The 24175-nt window shown below is 37.7% G+C and overlaps 5 protein-coding genes across 12 annotated transcripts; 4 read left to right on the top strand and 1 right to left on the bottom strand.

Moving 5' to 3' along the window:
• The first annotated feature begins 3549 nt into the window (after positions 1-3549).
• Positions 3550-5468, top strand: LOC108599398 (F-actin-capping protein subunit beta). Its single transcript, XM_017986210.2, has 3 exons — positions 3550-3566; positions 3658-3742; positions 4053-5468. The coding sequence occupies exons 2-3, from the start codon at positions 3740-3742 to the stop codon at positions 4878-4880; spliced, it is 831 nt and encodes a 276-aa protein (XP_017841699.1). The 5' UTR covers positions 3550-3566; positions 3658-3739; the 3' UTR covers positions 4881-5468.
• Positions 5469-6824: 1356 nt separating this feature from the next.
• Positions 6825-9697, bottom strand: LOC108598327 (transmembrane protein 87A). Of its 2 annotated transcripts, none has more exons than XM_017984947.2 (9): positions 9501-9697; positions 9371-9431; positions 9192-9274; positions 8944-9126; positions 8581-8757; positions 8022-8521; positions 7837-7957; positions 7625-7778; positions 6825-7566 (listed from the first exon to the last, which is right to left on the bottom strand). In XM_017984947.2, the coding sequence occupies exons 1-9, from the start codon at positions 9603-9605 to the stop codon at positions 7334-7336; spliced, it is 1617 nt and encodes a 538-aa protein (XP_017840436.1). In that variant the 5' UTR covers positions 9606-9697; the 3' UTR covers positions 6825-7333. The 2 variants fall into 2 exon arrangements, with proteins under 2 accessions (XP_017840436.1, XP_017840442.1); XM_017984953.2 differs by having other exon boundaries at positions 6826-7566; positions 8581-8742; positions 9501-9696.
• A 79-nt stretch (positions 9698-9776) lies between these two features.
• LOC108607659 (general transcription factor IIH subunit 5) lies at positions 9777-10145 on the top strand. Its single transcript, XM_017998607.2, has 2 exons — positions 9777-9886; positions 9942-10145. The coding sequence occupies exons 1-2, from the start codon at positions 9852-9854 to the stop codon at positions 10126-10128; spliced, it is 222 nt and encodes a 73-aa protein (XP_017854096.1). The 5' UTR covers positions 9777-9851; the 3' UTR covers positions 10129-10145.
• Positions 10146-10154: 9 nt separating this feature from the next.
• Positions 10155-10948, top strand: LOC108607658 (zinc finger HIT domain-containing protein 1). The gene has a single exon (XM_017998606.2). The coding sequence runs from the start codon at positions 10175-10177 to the stop codon at positions 10628-10630; it is 456 nt and encodes a 151-aa protein (XP_017854095.1). The 5' UTR covers positions 10155-10174; the 3' UTR covers positions 10631-10948.
• A 205-nt stretch (positions 10949-11153) lies between these two features.
• LOC108607657 (reticulon-1-A) lies at positions 11154-22777 on the top strand. Of its 7 annotated transcripts, none has more exons than XM_017998598.2 (6): positions 11154-12362; positions 14629-14664; positions 21588-21795; positions 21857-22065; positions 22127-22232; positions 22307-22777. In XM_017998598.2, exons 1-6 carry the CDS (start codon positions 11273-11275, stop codon positions 22374-22376), a joined length of 1719 nt encoding a protein of 572 aa, XP_017854087.1. In that variant the 5' UTR covers positions 11154-11272; the 3' UTR covers positions 22377-22777. The 7 variants fall into 7 exon arrangements, with proteins under 7 accessions (XP_017854087.1, XP_017854088.1, XP_017854089.1 ...); XM_017998600.1 differs by lacking the exon at positions 11154-12362 and adding an exon at positions 14067-14270; XM_017998601.1 differs by lacking the exons at positions 11154-12362; positions 14629-14664 and adding exons at positions 17184-17271; positions 17999-18146.
• The last annotated feature ends 1398 nt before the right edge of the window (positions 22778-24175 follow it).

Raw genomic sequence — 24175 nt, 5'->3', positions numbered from 1 at the left:
TTTTTGTTATATATTTTTGTTAGTAATTGTTTTCTATTAATATTTAGTTTAATATAACAATAGTGTAACAACAACAACAACAACATATAAAAAATGAAACATGCAACCCACTTGTACTTACCAAGGCGTACACAGTTTTTATTTAACTTTAGTTCTTTACTCTATAGTCCATAATCGACTTCTGCTTTAAAAACTGTAACTGTATCAACTTCGTTGCGAATCTTTCTATGCAATATTCTTCTTCTATTTGGTTTATTTTTTGTGTATTGCCACCTGCGTGTTTTATTTACATTTATACATTTTGCTAAGTTATTTAAAATAACTATAAAAAGGATTAACAAAATGAAACCATTTGCATGCACAAATATTTGTAATCGAAATTCAATTTATTTAAGTGAAATAAAAACAAACAATATTATTTGATATGTGTTGTAAAATTTTAATTTGTTTAATTCATTTTAAAATAATATACAAACTCAACAAATGGCTTGTTTATAACTTTAATTAACGTAATGTTTATGTTTAAAACTAAATTTATATTATATATACACACACAATATACTATTTACAACAATGCTAAATAAATGCAACTAAATAAATGTTAAATCAAACAAACAAACAAACAAAATAAAGCTGAAAAAATTGACAATTGACAATTTTTATTGGTCATATACAAATTGTTATGTACACAAAATAGAACAAAGCGAACTATTTTTATTATTTCCTTTTTTGTTTCGCCAACATATGATTTTGAACAAATATAAACAGTTTTTACTTAGATATGTTAATGCAAATACGTATACTACATAATACCCAAAATCCAAACAAAATGAAAAGGAAAAAGAAAAACTAAAAACAAAATATATTAATAATGTTTAGACCTAAGCGACTTTACAGTTCAGTTCAGTGACGATTTTAGGCTTATACGGTATACATATATATGATATGATAATATAGAATCGATGTTTTCATTCAACAAAGTATTCAAAAGTAGGCTCTCCCTTTGTCTCAATGTGTAAATCAAGTTGCTACCAATATGTCGTAAGAGAATCGAAAATTATAAATACGAAGCGAGTACAAATTACTTTTAACGTACTTAAGTGACATTCAGTTATTATGTTTATCATTTCTTGAATAGCAACTTTTGTATGTGTTTTGATTTCGAGTATAATTAACTTAACTTGTAAGTCACACTTAAAAGAATTAAGGCCATACCAGCTAAAAAGCTAAACAAACAAAAACTTTTGGAACAAAGATAAGTACAAAATTTTCAGGTAATACAAAATTTAGCAGTTAAATTTTAAATTAACTTAACGTGCATATATTATAAATATCGTACAAATTTTTCGGCATAAAACAAAAACATAATGTTTAGATATCGTAAAATTGTCAAATACTTGGCACTAGTGTGACTTTCGGATGCTGGATTGATCATTAAGTTACTCACTAAAGTTAAGATTAATTAATTTGTTCTTATGTCATGCAGGATTTCGTTTATTTTCCCCAACAACTTTTAAAACGAGTACAAAAGAATTCAAAAACTTGAGTTACACATTCAAAGCAAAACAATAGAGTAATTATCCGAAGCGAGAAATTTTTAAGCTACCAATGTTCTGAACTGCAAAGTGAGCGAAAAATTCGTTTGATTAAATTAAAGAAAAATTAAATTTAAAGAAAGACTCAATTTAGAGTTACGAGCAGACAGCAATAAATTATTGGAACTTATTACATATACTTAACTGAATGGAGTAATGCGAAAATAATTAAATTAAGCATAAAAATCCATTTGGAGCAAACTCAGGGCATTATCAAGACTCAAAATGAAGTATACATGCATTTAATAATAAAAAAAAAAAAACATAATAATGACATGAAAAGTGTTTTTTCTATTTGTACTAATTACAATTAAATGACAAGCAAACAGCAGTGTAAAAATAATCATGCATAGAGATTATGAACAACTCAGGTATTAAATATAAAGAAACATATTTTTTAAATTATTAACCGAACGACGACATTTCAAAGTTGTGCAATATTCGTAAATTTTTCTAAATACGTAATAGTATTAACCAAGTAATAACAAAAAAAAAAACAAAAAACGAAAGAAAGCAAGAAAAAGAATACAATGTTTGATACAATGTGAAAATTTAGCACGAGTGTTCATAAGGATGTTTGGCATGAAAGGATTAGGATAGAGTGAGTTTTTGTAACCATAAATGTATTTATGTATGTTTTAATTTAAATCAATCAAACCCAAAAACACATAACTATGTAACTACAACATCAACTAATCCAACAACTACAACAACAACCACACATACACACACACACACACATACACACAATGGCGTCGAGCAAAAAATAGTGAAATGAAAATAGCTAAATGAAAATGAGTTTATATAAAGAAGGAAAACATAAAACTGTGATTACATTTAATTGTCGATGCGTTGATAAGAAAAATGTTGCATAATTAATGATTGAAATACAAATACGAAATACGACAATTGAGAATTGATTAATGGAGTACTTAAAAAATCCGCTTATGATTTAATGATTGGCAAAGAATGTCTATAAATGCGTAAAGCATGATTAAATAAATATTTAATTAGCCGAAATATTAAACTTTAAAAGATTTACTTATAAAATGAGAATACAAGAAATATATATTGCACATTATAATTAAATTTATTGCAATTTATTCAAAGATTAGTAAAAAACAAAATAAAAAAAATACTATTTATTTCCAGAACTATTATGTTCATGCAAGCGCGTATTTATAATTTATCTGATGAGTCTCCAAAATCCTTATGTATGTATGTATGTACTAGTGCACTTTAGTTAAAAATTAAAGTCTGAGATTTTACATTTATGTGGTCAAGTATACCTAACTAAAAAGTATATAACACAATTGAAAAAAAAAACAAACAATACACAATTAACTAAGTTTATGATTATTACAATATTTAATTGTATTTGGCTGTATACAAATACATACATACATACAAACACATTAACCAAAATTGGTAAGCATGTATGTAAGAGTTTTAAGAAATTCTTGGAAGGCAAAATGTATCTAATCTGTATACTGTATTATCACTCCATGTTTATGTGCAAGCGTGAAATTTAAGTAAACAGCTTAAATACATATATTTTTAATGAATATTTGGCATTAACTTTTGTGTAACATATAAGGTCTAAGCTACAACACAACACACAACAAAGAACTCACAGAAAAAACGCATTGTAACGAAAACTCACACAGTATGGAAATGGGAAAATTGAGCATTAAAGTATAAGAACTGCAAAACTGATTCTGATTTCAATAAACTTGTTGCTAAAATAAACTAATGACTTCATAATTTTGAAATACACGTCGATATTTCAATTGATTGTACGATTTACATATTTAAAAAGTCGCGCGTAAAGTTAAAACTCTTTTACTCGATAAGCTGTGCTCGATTTCTTTGCTCGATAAGTAGCTGCTAAATATAAAGTGTTGTAAGATGTACGATTTAAAATAAGTGGATTTTGCAACACTACATCGAAATAAAAAATATTATAATCGAGTAAGTTGTACAATGTAAATTGTTGATGGTTTTAATTGTTTTGTGATTTTATTGTGTTATCCACTAAACGGTATTTCTGTTTCAACAATAGTATTCTACAAGAACTGAGCAACTTAACACAAAATATTCAACAACGAAAGCTTTCATAAGAGAAAACAGCAAGTGTGCACAAAATGGTGAGTAATAGCAAAGATATGAAATACAAAGGCAACTAAAAACGAGTTATGGCTACCGCCCTGTGGCCATAGGTTGAGCATAACATATTGTTATGAAAATGAGAATGTGGCAAAGATATATTTTATGTGAATGCATTTAGGGCAGGCGGGTGGCGAATTGCGGTCTGTGTGCTGCAAAGCAATACAATGCCCATATATGGTAATCGAATTCTCAGAGCGCCGGTAGCTGTACAGTGGGGGAAGGGGAAGTTATGCTTATCGCGAAATGACTCAAATTTAATAACAAATGCTTATTTCGTGTTGATTACAGTCGGAAATGCAAATGGATTGTGCGTTGGATCTGATGAGGCGGTTGCCACCTCAGCAGATTGAGAAGAATCTGATTGATTTGATTGATCTAACGCCAGATTTATGCGAGGAGCTGTTGTCCTCGGTAGATCAGCCGCTAAAAATTGCCAAAGACAAGGAACATGGCAAGGACTATTTGCTTTGTGATTATAACCGCGATGGCGACTCCTATCGATCTCCCTGGTCCAATAGCTATTTTCCTCCCTTAGAGGATGGACAAATGCCATCGGAGCGCTTGCGCAAGTTAGAAATCGAAGCCAATTATGCCTTCGATCAGTATCGTGAAATGTACTATGAGGGCGGCGTCTCATCCGTTTATCTGTGGGACTTGGATCACGGTTTTGCTGCTGTGATACTAATCAAAAAAGCAGGTGATGGTAGTAAAATGATACGTGGCTGCTGGGACTCCATACATGTGGTGGAAGTGCAGGAGAAAACTACTGGTCGCACGGCGCACTACAAGCTCACTTCAACGGCAATGCTATGGCTGCAGACAAACAAACAGGGCTCAGGCACTATGAATCTGGGCGGCTCGCTAACACGGCAGACTGAGCAGGATGCTAATGTAAGCGAATCCTCGCCACATATTGCAAACATTGGCAAAATGGTTGAGGAGATGGAGAACAAGATACGCAACACTCTTAACGCAATTTACTTTGGCAAAACCAAAGATATTGTCAACGGCTTGCGCAGCACACAGTCCTTGGCCGATCAGCGCGAGCAGGCGGCTATGAAACAGGATCTGGCAGCCGCAATACTGAGACGCAATGTTAAACCCGAATCGAACTGAGGCAGTTGACGCCTTGGCGCTTTTGGGCGTTGCAGGGAAAGTACACGGTCAATAATTCAATTGCATTATAAACATAAGAGACTATAAAGTAATCCAAACACAATGCAAACAGGCATTAATTTTGTAAATGATAAAACTTAACAAACCAAAATAGTGAAACTTGTTATCATGAAAATTATATTAATGTAAATTGACAGCCCCCGATTCTTGACCGATTGTTGCAGTTTTGAAAATTAAGTTCCCAAACATACCCACAAATGTCGCAACATAAATGTTTTTGCCAATCGCGCCAACGACGCCGCCGCCGCCCTCTAGACAGTATCTTTAAGTATTTGTATTAATACATAATTTGTAACTGAAAGCTGAGGCAAATGTTTTTGTCCAATAAGTTTGCATTCTATATGTTAAAAATGTTTGGTACACTTGAGAATAGATAATGTGTTTATAAATAAAAAAGAAATCTATATATAACATGTAATATGTATGTGTATTCTAACAATAAGAAGCTCGAAGCATAAATTTTACATTATGTACTTTTATTAACATGTATTGTAATATGTGAAGAAATACACATTACATACCGATCTGCAAAACTATAATGTCACATTTTAAATCATTATTTATCAAAGGAATCAAAAACAAAAAAATTGTATGATGCGAGTGTTTTTGATACGGCCTGGGATCCTTTCTGATGAGCCTACAGTACACAAACACATAAGTATAATTACATTAATACAATAAACATTTTAGGAAACACACTTATATTATTATATTACAGCTGTTCATTCAAGTGCGATGTCTGTGAGAAAACTTGTTATAACGCGATCATATCCTCTCTCCAGTTCGGGATACTCACAGGCTGAAATGCTATCAATCAGCATCAAAAAACTATATGGTCATCCCAAAAGTATGCAGCACTTAACCATATCGAAGCTCTGTGACGTCAGCTGAAATTTTTAGCTCGCGCAGTCACCAATATTTGACTAAAATACCAGGCGAACATAAATCAGCAGCTGGTAGCCTTTCATGTAAAATGACTTAGGCAACGAACTTAGGCAACGAACTTGGCGCACCGGCCAAAGTGACTTAGGCAACGAACTTGGATCATATGATCAAGTTCGTTGGCCTAAGTCATTTGTTTGTTTACATTAGCTCATCTTACGAAAGTATGCAACACCACGCAGCTGCAGAGAACTGCGTAATCTGCTAGAGAAAATTGGCCATATCTGGGTCATATCCTGCCATATTTCCAAAATTGTTGGCTTACGACACTCACAGGACGAAACTCTATGGATCTGCATCAAAAAAATATGAGGTCATCTAAATGTCCATTAACTTAGCATTTTTCAGCCTCGGCGAGCGATTAGAGTTACCAAGAACACTAATTGCTCCTTTTCTCCGGAACTACAAGGACAGTCCGGATGTCTTTTAACCAGTTGATAGTCTTTTTAAAAAGGGATCGATTGACACTAATTTCGTCCTGATCCTGCAAAGGACACGGGAGATATAGACATTTTTCGGTATACGAAAAAAGCTGATTTTCTCAGCTCCTGTAAGGACTTTCGTCCTTTGAGTGATATATTCTGGAAGCTCTCAATGAGCACTACTTGCATGCCAAAGGACATCGAAATCGTCCTTGTGGCTTCCGAGTAAAAGGACAATTTGTGTTTTCAGCAATATTTTTGCGACTAACCCCCTGTGAATTTTTTTCACAAAATGTTTTTCTTCAATTTTGGATAAATTGGTATGCAGTTCGATAGATTTGATGCCCAGGAGCACGAAAATGCATGTCCTTTTGGGATTAAAAGGATAACAGAGGAGCTAGAGGTACGAAACGAAAAATTATTGGAATTTTTGGTTTATTTTGTTTACGCGTCTACTGGCTATGACAATTTAAATATTTTCACACTTACATTTTTTATAATATTATATTAGTTAGATAAATACATACATATATTATGAAAATATGATTGTGAATTTGTACAAAATACGACGATTAAACTGGAGCGCATTGATGTATATACTGGTTGATCATATGGGCGTGTCGTTTTTGTTATAACAATCTTCTGTGCTTACCCATATGTGACTTTGAAAATATCTACAACTTAAGCTAAGCTACTGATTATGAATAAGTTAGATTTATTTTCGTGACTTTAAAATAAGATAAGTAACGATTAGATACAGTATTTTACACGGGCAGATCGGAAAGTGTGCGTTTGCCCTGATGCGCAGCGATATCGATATCGTAGTCGTGGTCTTGAACAAGCGAACCAAATAAAAAGCGTCGGCAGCAACAATGGAGGCTCAACTCCTCTGCGAAGACTTTTCAAATGTTCAGCAATTAATCATATATGGTGTTGGTGCGTTTTAAATATATACTATGATTATAGATGTGCAAGAAATATGCAAAAAGTCTCTTAGGTACACAGCAACCAAAACAAGCGGCAGTGGGCTTATTGCATTTTTGAAACTTCAAACTTTGTATTAATGATCTCTTCGTCCGAGTCAAGCACTGGAAGCGTAGAATCACCCATTGCAGACGGTATATGCTCCTCAACCCAGCGTAAATCATCTTCCTCTGTGGTAGTCGCTGCACGTGAATTGGATGGCGTTTTTGCTGTACCATTTGATTGTGTGCTGCGCATTTTAACGCCATAGGCATCAGCCACAAACTGGTCTTCTTCATCTACACAAAAGAGTTTAATTTGATACGAATCAAAAATTCAGGTTCCAAGTGAGCTTACCCTCTTCATCTTCGTCTTCTGGATTATCTAGTAGAGGCGTGAAAGCATAACGCTGATTGTTATTTGTTGGCCGCCAGAGTATCATGATGACCAGCAGCAGCAATGAGAAGAGCATATGCCAAAAGGCTGTGTTAAGCCAACTGTCATGCCAACCCTGTGAAGCAGAAAGTGAGTAGAACTCAAAATGACTGTTAATATTAATCCAAACTTACTGGAGTGCAATTTTGAGTATTATGCAAACGAAGGGCGAATAGCATGAAGATAACCGAAGCAATAACAGCAAATATTAGTGTCTTGGTAAAGTGTTTGTACAGCGTCAATTTCACCATATTTCTAAAAGTATAAGTTTATATTAATATTATTAATTCACTGGCAAATTATCAAGGTTTGCTAGTACCTGCGTAAGCGTAATGTACGAGTCGTCTGCACTAGCGAGTTGAAAATCCACCAAATAATGGATGTATCAAGTACACCTAGCGGTATGGCGGCCACCCATAGATCACTGCGCTCAGTTATATCCTTGGTGATGCGCATGTAGGCCTCAACGCAGGCTAGTATGAAATAGATTGCGCCAACGCCCACAACGCGATGCAGCATTGGTCCCAGTCGTGGCTTAACAATACCAAATCCTAAGCTCATTATTATGACCAGCATGCGAGCTAGTGTACGTTTTGCACAGGAAACAAATTCAGCTACCAGTTCGGCATGTTGCACCGGATGACCCGTGGTGTTTGCCGTCTGATATTCGGCATAGAAAAAGGCCTTCTCTAACATACCCAACAATATGACGCCGCCAATCCAAAACTGTATGCGCAGTAAGTCGCGCCATTGTGCAAATGAGACGATTAGCCAAATGATGCCAAAAACCACATACACAAAGCACATGGACAAATAGAACTGCAAGTATTTTAATGTGTTAGCTACATAATATGCATCTATATATGCTTCAGACTTACCGGCAGTAAAGGCCAATCCCTGGCCGAGATATAACCATGCGGTCCCAAGTATTCTATGCTCACCGAAGCTCGAAATTTCTGTTCAGGCTGCGCGGACTGAATGCTCAGGTCTATTTTATAGATTCCATCCTCAGCGATATTAGCAATGGGCTTGGTTGTTGCCTGCAAACCCAAAGACTACATTTTAAATTTTGTAGTAATTCTACCTAATATTTTATCTATAGAGTTTTTTACTTCCGCCTATACCAGCGATAAGTAAAAATACTTGATAACACATGCGAGTTCTTTTTGTACATATGTTAATGTTGTTTTACGCTCATTGCTGATATGCGTGGCATTCTAGCTGAGTCATTTGAGTATTACCGAAAGTGGATGTTTGTCTTGCTTCATGGGATGCACTAGCTCCGGGGGCCCAGCATTTGCCCTTTCACTGCTTTCACGCAGAACAATTAAATGTGTGCACTTGGCGCTCATAGTTGTCAATTGGATATTTTGGCTAATACTAGCATTTTGCTGCAAACTTGGATTGTCATTCAGATATTGAAGCTGCAAAGGAACATTATTATTAGTTGGCGCTCTTATTTTATCAATTTATTTTAGATTGCACTCACAAAACGTCCCTCATAGAGGCATTGATATTTTGTCAGCTTAAAGTTGATAGTTAGCGGTATTTCTGCATCAGACATGCACTCAACTATGCATGGTTGTATGTGTAGGTGTGTGGCGGGGGAGTTGTTGGGTGGAGGAAATTAATACAGTTACAGTTATACTTGTCACGTTGCATACTTACTCTTAATGTAGATTTTGGTGCCTGCTAATAGCGGCCTAGACTCAAAACTAGGTTGCAGGTCCTGTCATTAACAAAAAGCATTTAAACTTTAGAATTATTTGTAATTGTTGTTTTGGCTGCGTATTCTTACTTGATCTATTACAATGTTTACGATGCCCGGTTCTGATCTGCCAGCTACTAGACTGATGCCTAGCAGCCACAGCCATGCCAAAGCTGCTGAATAGATCCTCGACATTATGATTATGGATACACTAAACTAATACACGTATATAAAAATATACAATTTCGTTAGCTTGATGGTTGTTTTTTTCTCTCGCTCTTTCTCTTTGTATTTTAGTCATCGCCAGGATGACACTGTGCTTACACCGGGTTATTGCAATCAAAAATAGTGTTGTTGTCGTTGACTTATGCTGGATGATAAGTGTTAGTGCTATCGTGCATTCGCATAATTTTTGCTAATGTTTTAATTTCCTCAAAAAACATGGTAAATGTTATGAAAGGTGTGCTTGTGGAATGGTAAGTGCATGCATTTAATAATAATAGACAATCACTTAAATAGTTACTGTTTTAGTGATCCGGCTATGAAACAGTTTTTATTGCATTTGGATGAGAAGCTGGCGTTTGGAAGAAAATTCATCATACAAGATTTGGACGAAAGCCATTTGTTTATTTCAACAGACATTGTGGAAGTGCTGCAGGCGCGTGTGGATGAGCTAATGGATCGGATCAGTTTCCCGTTGCATGAAAAAGACGCTTAAATCCATCAATTACAAAATTCTCTAATACACAACAACAACAAACATAATGGCGGGTCGGGAATCGCATCGCATTAAGGATGCGGAGAAGAAACGTGTGCTGGATGAAGCAGCGAGACAGCGGCGTGCGCGCAAAGCTCTAGAGGCTCTGGAGCAAGATAATTTTCAAGATGATCCACATGCCGATCTTGTGATGTCCAAGAAGCTACCCAAGTTCCAGGATAGCATTAAAAACAGTAAGGAGAAGAAGGGTAAGCGAAAAGGCGCTGAATATTTTCGTGCCAAATATCGCAAAACATTTCAACAACTTCTCGAAGAGGACAACAAACAAAAACCTAACTATGTGAGTGCCTCAGCTCCAGAGCCCAAGAAACCAGTGCGCCACTTCTGTGCCGTATGCGGCAACTTTTCGATATATTCTTGTACAGCATGCGGCACGCGTTACTGTCGCATACGTTGTCTACGAACTCATCAGGATACCCGCTGTTTAAAATGGACTAGCTAACAGTTACAATTTCTAAATACCTACATATATACATTAAGTTTAAGTTGATTAAATTAATTGAAGCATCAAAATAACAGAAGTTCTATATTGGTCTGCCGCCACAAAAATCAGTGGATAGAGTTGCCAAACGAAAATTAGTATTTTTTAAACTTAAAGTACCAGCCACCATATATTGGACTGCCACCACAAAAAAGCTCACAGAGTTGCACAAAACGAAAGTAGGTATTTTTGAGCATATGACTCTTGGCAACACTCGTGTAAAAGTTGTTGTTGATTGGAGTTGCGTCGAACTTGTGCGGCAGATTTTATTTGAATATTTAAACAAATAAAAATTAAATATTGTATTTTTAAGAATTGCGTCAAGCTCATGTTTGTTTAAACAAATAAACAATCGAGTAAGCGTACATGTGTCAACTTGTATGAACTACGCGTGAAGAAAAAAATAATAAACCAAACGAAATTTTGTGTAAAACGACTTTTGTCTAAAGCATATATAACAAAATTGCCGACAAGCTTTTATTTTATTTTATATCAATACGTTAAATAAGCGAAATTAAACGCATCCCCACTGAAACTGTGTGTGTATGTGCGATTTGTTTAGTAGTGTGCGGTAACTTGCAATACGAAAAAAAATAAAGAAATATGGATTTCAACTTTGCCGATTTGAAAAAGGAAGCTGCTGCAACAACTGAGGACATCTTGAGCAACGCCAGCAACAAGGCAAAAAATGCGTATGATGATTTAACTGGCCATCTAAGCAGTGGCGACGCCAATCCCCACCCCAACCCCGCTAATGTGAGTGGTGGGGCGCAGGACGACAATGCGCACACCGAACATTATTTTGCCAACGAGCAGAAAAATTTGGATTTCGGTGACCCACAAGCGTTCGTGCAGCGCATGTCGGCAACTGCAAAGGAGGCACAGGAGCAGCTGGATGCCAAGTTTGCACAGAAAGCTGATGACTTTGACGAGTTTCTTACGCAAACAGGCGAAAGTGCTAAGCAGGGCATCAGTGATCTAACCAGTGACTTTATGAACGCCGAGCGTGGCTTCGCTGGAAACTCTCATGTGGCACCAGCTGCGGCGCCAGTTGTGGCACCAGTTGCTGCTCCTGTAGTTGCAGCGGCTCCAGTTGCTGCTCCTGCAGCTGCAGCGGCTCCAATTGATGATGATAACGATTGGTTAGGCACTTTTAATAGCAAGCCCTCAACAGCGCCACTGCAGCCATTCGCGCCAAGTGCTCCAGTCAAATCCAATTATGAATATGATGATGAAGACCTTTTGGTCAAGCCAGTTGTTGCTGCTTCCAATGTGATCCCCAGCAGGGGCTCAGACACAGATTCGCCGTCCGTTTCGTACTCACCGTCGCCGGCCAAGAAACCCATAACTGATGCGCTTAAGGAACAGGACAATGAAAAGTTTATTTCTTCCGAAGATTTGCTAAGCGACTTTAAGGAGGAGCGCACTGCAACGCCTCCAGTGCAAATCAAGGCAGCAGCTGCACCTGCAGCTGTTGTCACCGACTTGGATGCTGATGAGGATGAGTTTAAGCCAACAGTAGCGATTGCACCAACGCCCAAGCCGGAACCAGTGAAGCCATCCGTGACTAAAGTAGAGCCGTCCAAGCCCAAGACGCCAGCTCCACAACCGAAACAACAACAACAACCACAACAACAACAACAGCAGCCCAAGATTGTGTCTGTTGAGGAGATATTTTACAAGTATGGACTCGGTAAGTGCAAATAAACTATAAATCTATATTCAATTATTTGTTTTTGAACTTATCCATTTGTTATTATTTTTGTTTAACATCCTTGCACCTTTGCTCTTGCCGTATTGACACTGAGTTGTGAATGTTAATGTTGCTTTTACTTAGCCCATATTTTCTTCCTATCCCCCCATTCCCTTGTGGCCTTAGTAGATTATTACGTATGCCGTATATTTGTGTTTCTTTTCTGTTTTGTCGTTCGTGATGTCATCGGTAGCAAGTTCTCGTTGGCATTTGCACAATTATGACTCGTAAACTTTAAATAAAACCAAATCATTGCTACACTTGTAGTAATCTTTACATACTCTTTGACCCTTTTCTCTTTATTTGATGCAAGTACTCTTCTAATCATTCATGAAAAGCTCGTCACCGATCTGTTATGGGAACATTTTGCTATATGTGTATGTATATGTGTGTACGTCAATGTCATCGATTTGTTCTGTGACTCACTTGCACACATTCCTCACGATATTACTGACCAATTAAAAAACTATATGTATTTTCGCAATTTCGCAATGTTTTCTCTCCTACTTATCAGGTAATAAATAAGGTGTTGTACATAAATATTATGTATACATATTTTTCTTTTTATATATATGCATACATATGCGTTGAATCATCTAATTGAATTTGATGAATAAGTAGTCTAGTTCATTCATTCGTATATGATCGAAACAAATTGTGTATAATATTAATACAAAAAACAAAACAATTGCTCAACAACTATATAAATTGAGTATATGCATTTGCAGTTCCACGAATGTTGCAAACCCCAAGTTATCTGCTAATAAGTACATGGTTATGCCTTCCACTAATTTAAGCCCAGTCTAATTCAATTGACAAATGGGCTGAACACATGGGGGGCTGTGCACATATGCAGACTAAATTTGTATTTAAATTTCATGCTGTATGGAAATTGAGATAATGGCGGAAAATTGTATTGATGTTGGAAACTTGCTGACAAATTTAAGATTGGACTTGCAGATGTGTTTATTATTATGATTTCTTATGCATCTGCTGTCCAGGCATGTCATCGCCTGTGGACTCCTGATTGAAATTCGACACATCCCACCCTCGCCTAACCACACCCAGCGATTTGAGTGTGAGTGGTAACTGCACTAAGTGCAAGCCCACTGCACCTGCCAAATACCGCACCCAAAATAAAAAAAAATGAAAGGCAAACGCCGTCTGGTAATTTCTGTGCGGCATATCTAACCCTTAAGTTGCTCCAACTACGATGAGTATGTAAACTGCAGAATGTGGATAGAACGCATGCGCTCAAGTTGGGCAGGCGAGAGAACTCTACAAAGCTCTACACACTTGAATTAGTCAGCTGCAGTCGCTGAGCTTCAGCTTGAGCTTGAGCTTTCGCTGCTCAACCCCAGATTGAATAGGTAATCTATTGATTTTACGCACTCTCGCTCTCTCTCGTTCTCCCGCTCTCGCTCTCAGCTGCGCGTCGTCGCATTGTGCGCTGTTTTTCTAGTCCTTACACATAAAGCTTTGACGCCAAGCTCAGTCTTTACACGCGTCGTGTGCCTGCCAGTCGGAACTGCAATTTATCCCAGCATATATACATATATATTTAAAAAAAAACAACCATACATACTACATATGTACATAAGAATTTGTTAAAGCGGTTCGTCGTAAATACTTTATATAGTGCTTACGCTCAAGCTCTGCCAGCGCGTGAGACGAGCAATCAAATAAAAAATACTTACCGTATATAGTAGGAACGGTAAAAGTTGCGAAGCTGCTGTGCATACAATTAAAGTAGTGAGAAAAGAAGAAATAAAATGTGTACAGTGGGTGAAAACGGACAAAACGGCGTCTGCAAGCAGCGCCCATTCATTTGCTCTATTTTGGATCCCAGTAAGTTCAGCACACATATATATATATAGCTATATACATAACTTACTTGCATATATGCAATTTATAAACAAAACTAACCTCTGTCAATGGTTTCGGGGGTGGGAACTAGAACTTAATGTGGTGTGTGTTGTATAATCGATGTAGTGTTAACAAATGCTTGTATATATAATTTTAAAATTGATTGCACTTTTGATTTTCATTTAATTGCGCGCATTTAAACGAAGCATGCCTCTCTCTATTTAACTGCTTATTCATCTCTCATTCTCTATCTCTCTCTGTCTATCTTTCTTGCTGTCTTGCACAATAAAAATATAACGCCAACTAACGAAAATCAATATATCAATCCGCCTATTTGCAGATGCCTGGTTCAAGCCCGAACGTTTGCACCCACAAGGTACGTACGCACCCATGTACATATATACAAAGCTATGTACTTACACACATGCATATGCATATGTATGTGTGTATGCGCTCCTTGCACTTTGAATGCTTAAAGCTGTGTGCGCCGCCTTACTGTAAATCTGAGTGTATAACTGTACAGCAATTGTCAATATGCGTTATGACAATAAGTTGCCCAACATAATGATGTCATCGAGCCACCACCACCACCACCCTTCACTTCACTTCATCCACCCCCATTAAGCCGCCGCTGTCCTTGTTTTTGTTGTGCTCATTGTGCACTTGTGTGTGTGTCAACAACATATCCTTTCTTTTATTGTATTATTTGCGTATTCATCAATGCAACCTGCTGGCCTGGAAACTTTTTCCAGGCGCAGCTTTAAAATGTGTTGTGGCCTGCCACTTAATAAATATGCATGTGTGTGTGTGTGTGTTGGCCATAATTATGGCCTGCAACGCTTGCAGTTCAGTTACCTTCAATGGCCACCCTCCTCCTCCAGGATTAGAGAGCGTAATTGGATCGCATGCTAAACAAATTCATGCAGCGCGACTTTTGCCATTTTTTCTATGCCATATAAATGAAAACTTTTCACCAACGAAACGACTAACTGAAAACTGATACGAATATAAGTATATTCAACTATGTATGTATGTGTGTGTGCTGTATGTGGATGCGGCGGCGGCGTCTGGGCTGCGGCCCCGCGCATCTCTCATTTAAGGCTGGCATGCAATATATAACACACACACACACACACACACACACACACACATACACATGTGAGCTAAAGTGCACTTTCTATACAAAAGCTTAAACGATCAGCTAACTAGCACGAGCTACGCTTACGGTTCCAATGACTAAGTTTATATATTTTGAGTAGCAAACAATCAAAGTTGCTTATTTGGTAGTTTGTGGCTCTGCTCAAAGTTTGTGGCTGCCACTTGCCGCTTGCTAATCACATAAAAGTAATTACACTATTAAGAGCAGCACTCCTGGCCCTCTCAGTCAGCTCCAGACTGCCCACTGTGCACACTGAACGCTTCATGAGCATGGGCGGCCACTCGGCTTTAAAGCCATTCACCCGACTTGGCTGTAGGCGTAGCATATGCGATCTATTGACAATTATTTGCAAATTATTTACACTAACAATTTATACTAATAGCCCAAAAGTTTATCATTATGACTAACGCTTGCCTTACTTTCACAGTCGGTTTTGGCCCATGACGACATTCGAGTGATTCCAATAAAGACTTTCTAGTCCATATGGCTTTAGTTTTTGCCGGCCGGCTTTTCGCTGCGCTAACTGCTTAGAATGAAAAGCAAGTCAAGAGGAAATGCTTACGTGCCGTGCCGCTGCCGCTGCAGCTTTGTTTACGTATATAGATTATATATAAATATACACAGATATGATAAAATTTGCTTCCAGTCAAACAAACAACGCATTAGATCATCAGAATTTTTGCAAGCTTTTTGCTAATTTGCATTTATATGCGAATTAACTTTCGCCGCTCGATGTTTGTCTATAATGGATATAACTTTTGTTCGATTATATAGTAGCTATATAAGTTAAGCAATTGTAGACGATTTGTTAAGCGCATTACATGGCAGAAAATTCTACAGCACTTGCAATTTCAACTTACTGCATAGCGCGCTGATAAGATAAGAATTGTTATCTCAATTAGTCTCGCTACAAAATTCCCACGCCAACGCTTGATAATGAACTTGAAATAAAAACAATTTAAAAATCTAGACGCGCCACTAACTAAGCAGTGCAAAGCTTAAGCAAGCAGTGCAAATTTACACTGCAATAAAGTTTTAATTGTCGCCCGTTCTCTTATTAACAGACTGCCCGGCCGGTAACTGCGGCTATCTTTTGCACTTGTGTCTGCTAAATTTAGCTTTTCAGCTGCTCTCTCACTCTCTATTTGTCGCTCTCTTAAAATTGGACTGAACAGTTACGTTGCATGTGTGTAAAATAAAGCAATAAATAAAAGCGTGACTGTGTTTGCTTCAGCTTGTTTATGATAGTTAACCAGGTACGCACTAGCAGATCCTTCGCTTCGCTCTCTCTCTCTCGCTCTCTCACTCTCTCGATGATCTTGAGTACCTGCTGAGCTGTACAGCCTTGGGTACTTACCTGCTTGCAGACATGCAACGACATGATCATGTTCATGTTAGGGGCAACAATCTGCAGTCTAACGGATTGAGTTTTGCCTACATACGCACATCGGCACAGCAATTGGCAATGCGTATGTGTGTGTGTGTGTGCTTGCTAAATAACAACAATGCTAGCGATCCTCTGACGCGCTCTCTCTCTCTGCCGCTCTGTTGCTCTCTGAGGTGCTCTGTAGGTCTCAATGTCGCTCAGTCGCATTATTTGCAATTCACCATAGGCTGAGGGTGCCCCTATACCTACACACACATACAGTTTGTGTGCGTATGTGTGTGTGTGTGTGTGTACTACCTACAGATTCATAGCGTGCTCGCCCTGCGCTCGAGCGCATCTGAAATTAATTGTACTTTTAGTTGATGCCCGGACTTTGTCAACGTCACAGTGTTCAGTGCGAGAGTGCTACGATCTCATAGTCGTGTTTCCATATATCTGTAAGATACATACATCCGTGAGATACACACACACAGATGCAACTCTGTTGCTACCAGCTGTTGAACCCCCAGCTTGACCTACGCCAGACAGACAGACAAAGAACACAACACGCATGAATTTCATTGGCATTCAGTCGATTGTGTTGTTCTTTTACTCAGTACAAAGATTCGCGAGTTCTATAATTATATAACGTAAAACGTATAAAAGCCAATTCCTTGGACATTTTTAATAATATTCATCTCAAAGGCGAGCCAATTTCAATTCGATTAATGCAAGTCCAAGTGCGCTCATAAATCGAGAGACAGTTCCCAACAGTTCTCTCTCTCTCTTTTGTTTCTGGTCAGGGACAAGGCTTTTGTTCGCACGCAGGTTTATCAGCAAATGCTGTATAAGACCCACACACACTTTACTTATCTGCACTGCAGTTAGTCTCTGGTATGTGTTGTCGGTTCTATTTTCATATCAGTAGCATAGTCGAGTAGCCAGCGACGCGGCACTTTTTCTTTTTTTCATGCACTTTTGCCAAGTCATTTGTCGCTCTTTGTGTCAATTTAATTGAACGGTGAGTTGAAGGCTTTTTTGGCTACGGTTTTAGTTCTGGGTTCGATGAGCTCTAGTGCGGTCTGTCTGTCTATCGGTCGCTCGGTCGGTTGTGTTGATTTAACGGTTCATGTTAATGCCGAATCGCGTGCGTAATACAACAAATTTCGCTCTATTTCGTTACAGCTGAAGCCGTGTTACTTTAGTGCTAGACATAATATATAATATATACAGATAAATCAAATATAAATCATGGCTTCTGCCTTAGAAACGCTGCAAACGGTACTACAGACTCTTGGCGAAATTAAAGACTTGCCAATTAATAGAGAATCGTGTAAGTATTTTATATGCAACATTGTTGCGAGGAGTTTATAATACGTTATATACTTAGACGCGACATTTGCCTGTGCGTTATTTTTACAAGCATTATTTATTTATAATCATTTGCTGCTTTCCACTTGGCCCAACGACAGCGTATACAATGCATATGCACAAGTATTTGTATAATTAAATTTTTGCATGTCACCAACGCATATTATCAGCCAACGGTACGCATACGCAATCTGTAATCAGCTGCAAGCCCCAAGTCTATCAAATTAGTTATAAATGAGTTATATGGCAACGCTCATTAATATTTATTCTCAATGGCTGCTAGAATTATTTGAATTATTTCAATATCTTTTTATTGCTTAGCGCTTATGCAATGCGCTCGCAGCCTTTTTGACAATGTCAGGTGCAGTTTTAATTTGTTTGAAATTTTATTGCAAATTATGTCATGTCTGCTCTCGACTGCTGTTTTGTTATTTTGATATTTTGCGGGCAAATGATATCACTGAAAAGCAAAGCTTATTACTCATTGAACGCACTTCGCGCCAAAAACGATTGAACGTGATACATATATATATATATTTATGTATATAGCGGGTGAGTAAGGCTTGCAGTTGCTGGAGAGAGCAAACAAGAGAGAGAGAGAGAGAGAGCGTCAAATGGGGGTTAGAATATGATGTCAGATGTGTGTGAGTGTGCGTAACACGCAGTTTGTTGTTAAATTGCGTTTTGGCTCTAGCAGCAAAACTGTTGCTTTCACCACTTTCTGCGCTCTTTGTTCTACGCAGTTGATTGTAGCAATGACTGTCAAACTGTACACACAACTGATTGCAGCTTTGGCGAAGTTTGTGCGCCTATGATTCATATACACATACATACACACACTATGTTATTCGAAGTCGAAAAACCACAAACGGGGGTCGCCCACAACGTTTGGCGCATTACGTATACGTCGACGTAGACGCAACGTAACTTTAGCTTCGTGTGTTGCTCGTCGCGTTGCTTGACACGTTGCGTTGACAATTCTTAATACGAGTCGCTCGCTCGGTTTTCAATGCGCCGCTGCTGCCTACGTATTCAATGTTGTTTTTGTTATTGCGCGTTATCTTTTACTTTCATGCACTGCGGATCGGCGTTCGCGCGCTCTCTTCCGCTCCCCAATGGTTGCCTTTCTCGCTTCTTTCGTGCATTTGCCCAACATGCTGAGCATTCCAGAAAACTTGTTTAATGCGAACCCACAGTCAGCAACTGGCGCTCTCTCCCTCTCTCGCTCTGTCTGTCTCTAATGCTGAGCTCCATTGGGCAGCAGCGGCTTATGGGCTTGCTCGCTGTTTAACTTCTTCCAGTTCTTTTTCTGCGTTCGAAGCAGACGGCGGTCCGCAGTATCGTCTCCCATAGTTACGAGTGTGTGTGTGCTTCAGTGTGTGTGTGTAGTTTTCTCTACATATTTAGCCAAGTTTAATTAGTGCTAGACACGCGAATCTTACTTGCATACATTTTGGCGCCTACTCACTGCTAATAAATCCAATATAATGGCCGGAGGCACCACCAAACGCTACACACGCAACAACTCCAACGGCAACTTCCAGCCGCTGCCCGAGCGTGGACCAGGTAAATGGCAACCAAATGCATTTGCATGTTATAAACTACACATACATACGTATGCAAGTACATAGATGTGTATTTGTATGTGTATGTGTGATTTGAATAGAGCAGCATGCTTATCAACGGTGTGTGTCCACCTTTGATTTACCGTTAAGCGTTATCTATGGTACGCTCTGAGGTAAACTTGAAATGCGCTGCTTTGATTGCCAACGTCAGCAGCCGCACCGAAATGGAAGCAGCAGCGCCAACGTGGCCAACAAGCCCCATCAAGTCAGCGCTGCACGCTTTTGTCCAAAACAAAAAGTTACCAACAGCAACAGCAACAGCAACATGAATAATTTTCGATTGTGTTTTTTTTGCATAATTTGTGAATAATTTTGCCACGTTGGGGGAACTGCGAGTTGCTGAGCAAGGCACAAATGAAACAGTTTGCTGTACAAGCGACAGCAGCAGCAACCAATGGCCAATTAAATTGTTTAAACTTTTAACAATTTGTGAGTTTTGATTGAAGAAGTCCTGGCTGATGGTAACTGACATGTGTCAAGTGTTTTAAAAGCAATTTGTGCGCTGCTATCTGCGCTAGCAAACGTGTTTGCGTTATCTAGACTAGAAGCTAGACCACTTCACTTTCAGCGCATACAGGTTTTGCCATTAAATCAGTTCAATGTCTTCACATGCTCAACTGGGAGCCATTGAAACGAATTCCCTTTTCAATAAACAGCCGGCAACAACTTTCTCCAATACATTGAGTACTATATTATATTGTTATTGTGTATGCAAGTCTTATGCGCTTATATCTTAACCCAGTTTCGATACCCTCAGTCTTTTGTCTCCTTTCTAATTTGTCTTCAATATAGTTGGCCTCGCTGCATGGCAACATTACTGGTTTTTGTTTTTAGGCTCATCCCCCCAAAACAAGTTTCAGAAAATACATTTTGATTTTCTTTTCCTCTATTTGATGTGCCGATTAACAAGAAAGTTCTAACTGCAGTTTGTTTATGCTGCTTGTTTGAAATAAATTCAATAGGCGTGTATTTATTTTAAGTTAAAGTGCATTGATTGCTGTCTGGAGTCTGGAGCTGGCATCCAGCTGTGCGCTTTGTTTTTCCCACTTTTGTATCTTTTTTTACTGTTTACATTTGCGTTTTCCCCATGGCTCATCTCTTTGCTTGCTCTCAATCTTATGAGCGCTCTGCGCATTCTCCGGCCTGGCATCCGGAAAAATGTTGAGTGAATTGCGTTCAGCGCACAGACGCCAAATAATATTTCTCTAGTATAAATTTTGGCAACGAACGTCGAACGACCGACCGCACGGCGAGCGATCCACAGAATCACGAAGAAAAATGAATAAAACTTGTGAGTGCTCGAGCGCGAGGGGGCGGGCGCTACGAATGCCATATAGAATAATCGCATTATGTACTTGAGTACATATATTATACATATGTATACATGCATAGTTCTTATAGTGCTTACCAATCATTATTATTATCTGGCTGCAATGAGATTTTTGCTGTGCAAAGTGTATGCCTCACATGTATCTCAAAGATTGCATAATTTGTGGTTGAAAAAAGACTGAGATATATACATACATATAGATGTTGGTGTGTATGCCTATAGACAGCTGTCTAAAGGGGATTTGTGAATGTGTGTGTGTGTGTGCTTTGTATATTTTGGTATTTCGGTTCTAAAATACTTTAGACAAAACTCAAGAGACTGCTTATTAAACATATCTATATGTATATAGAGAATGCATTGCTAATGTGGCTTCCAAAAACGTTAAGCTGTGCGCCTGCTTATATAACTTAACAAATTAATAACAATTTCTTGCCAATCTCATTTGCAGTGGAATCTCTGATCTACTGGCGCGATGTCAAAAAGTCTGGCATTGTCTTTGGCGCCGGTCTGGTCACGCTGGTGGCCATCTCCAGCTTCTCCGTGATTAGTGTGTTTGCATATTTGTCGCTGCTGGCGCTGCTCGGCACCGTTGCCTTCAGAATCTATAAATCTGTAATGCAGGCAGTACAAAAGACAAACGACGGACATCCCTTCAAGTAAGTTTTTGGTATAAATAATTAAATAAAATAGTTATGCTAATCTTTGATTCTCTTGCAGAGAATATTTGGACTTGGACCTGACACTCTCGCAGGAGAAGATTCAGCACGTTGCTGGCGTGGCAGTTGCACATATCAATGGCTTTACTGCGGAGCTGAGGCGCCTGTTTCTGGTTGAGGATCTGATTGACTCCATCAAGTTTGGCGTCATTCTGTGGGTCTTCACCTACATTGGTGCCTGGTTCAATGGCATGACTCTGGTCATTCTGGGTGCGTTAAGCTTAAACCTGCCAGTTTAATTGTATCTAATTGTATTTCTATTTTTTAACAGCCTTCGTGTCACTGTTCACCTTGCCAAAGGTCTATGAGAACAACAAGCAATCAATCGATACCTATTTGGATTTGGTACGCTCCAAGTTGACAGAAATCACCGACAAGTAAGCGCAAAGCTCCTATAACTTACCATAGTATATCACTATACTATATATTAATTATCAATTTATTATTTTAGAATCCGGGTGGCTATACCTATTGGCAACAAAAAGCCCGTAGTGGCAGCCGAGTCTGAGAAGGACAAGTAGATTCATAACTAAAACAGCAACAGAAACAACAACAAGCTACATGTTTATTTATTTATTAAGCATAATTTGAATGGTTAAATATTCATCGGGCATAACAAATAAATAAAATACGGCAAACTGTTTATATTTTAAATTGTATAACTATAATATACAATAAGCTTAACAACAACGCCAACAGCAGCAGCAACAACAACCTAACAAAGTAATTGAATAACAGACACAACAAAAAAATCAAGAAAAGTAGTAATTGTGGCTTTAAGTTTTTATCAAAGTTTTCAAACCGAACTCTAGAACATGAAAATTAAAAAACGAAAAAAAACATCCACGAACCCTTTTTCGTCAACTGTTGTTTGCTATTACGAGAGAGATTTTAAACGACATACCCAAATCAAAAATCAACGTATAATTTCATCACTTAGTTAACAAATAATGAAACAACATACTATGTATAGATGTAAAACTATACAAGAAGCCTTTAAAAATTATCAATACATGTACACATTTTTTATTAGAACACTTTTTTTAAATTAATTCTTTGATTTAGTTGTATTTTTGATTTTGTTGATTTTTTTTATAGAAAAGAAAAAATCAAAATAAAGTGAACTTAAAAACATTTTGCAGGGAGTGAAGTGAATTATTATTTTTCATTATTTTCTGTTTAAGCAATCGTATCAAACAACAATGCGAATATATATATGAATACTATTCGACTTTAAATAATCGGCTTTCGTCCTTGGATCTAAAAAAGCGACAAGTGCAGCTCAGCTACCAAATTAGGGCCCATCATTTGGACCAATTTGCCTTGGGCTGGAATACGTTATTGGTTTTGTTATGTTGAGATCGATTTGAGTTGCGCTTATGATAAAAACAAACAGAATCCAACTTATATTTAAAGAAACAGCAGCTTGGCCTTGATTCAGAAAAATACATTTGCGTACAATTAATTTTTAAGCTAAAGTAAAATATTTAAATAAATTTTTTGCCGCAAGTTGATTTATTGCCAACATTGAAAATTGCGTCGTATACAAGAATTAAATAATTATACTATTGTAGCTTCATTATATGTTTTTATTGTAACTATTTGTTGCTCATTGTTATTGATTATTATGTACACATTATATTTGAGTTGCTGTATAAACGTATCAAGCCAGTGACGCTGATTATCCATTCCCCCTCAATATAATAATAATAAAAACAAGTAAGAATAATTATATAAATAATAATAGATATTTTTGCATATTACAAACACACTTTAAGCGATATTTCTATCTACATACATACATATGTATCTAAAAACTAAGTGTAAACGAAAATCGAGAAGCTAAAACCATTTGAGGGGCTTAGTAGACCTGTAATCATCGTTACATACAACAATATCACGTAATTGTGCAGTCAGCTTGCTGTATGATACACAGATACACAACAAGAATGTTCTAAATTACCAAGTGTAACATTTCGAAAGAACTATAGTTGATATAAACGTAAAATTTCAATAAAAATAAACCTTTAATAAATCTAACAGAATCGCATTTTTGCTGCGCGCTAAACTTAAACTTAACAGCAAACAACACAGCTGTTAAATAGCTTTGAAAGCTCGTGCTTTGCAAGCTTAACGCTAGAGGTCCAGCTGTATGACCTTCATGCAGCCACCAAGGTGACAAGGTGGAACACAAACTGCGAGCGCGCGAGAGCAATTGTACAGTATACAAAACTGAAGACTCTCAGAGAATTGTCTAAAGTGCAGTTATTGTGATGTAAACCTGTTCAACACTAACAGAAAATCAACAACGACAAGTGAG

Source organism: Drosophila busckii, chromosome 2L, assembly GCF_011750605.1.
Source record: "Drosophila busckii strain San Diego stock center, stock number 13000-0081.31 chromosome 2L, ASM1175060v1, whole genome shotgun sequence".
In the NCBI taxonomy this organism is placed as follows: domain Eukaryota; kingdom Metazoa; phylum Arthropoda; class Insecta; order Diptera; family Drosophilidae; genus Drosophila; species Drosophila busckii.
This window is presented reverse-complemented; position numbering and strand designations above follow the sequence as displayed.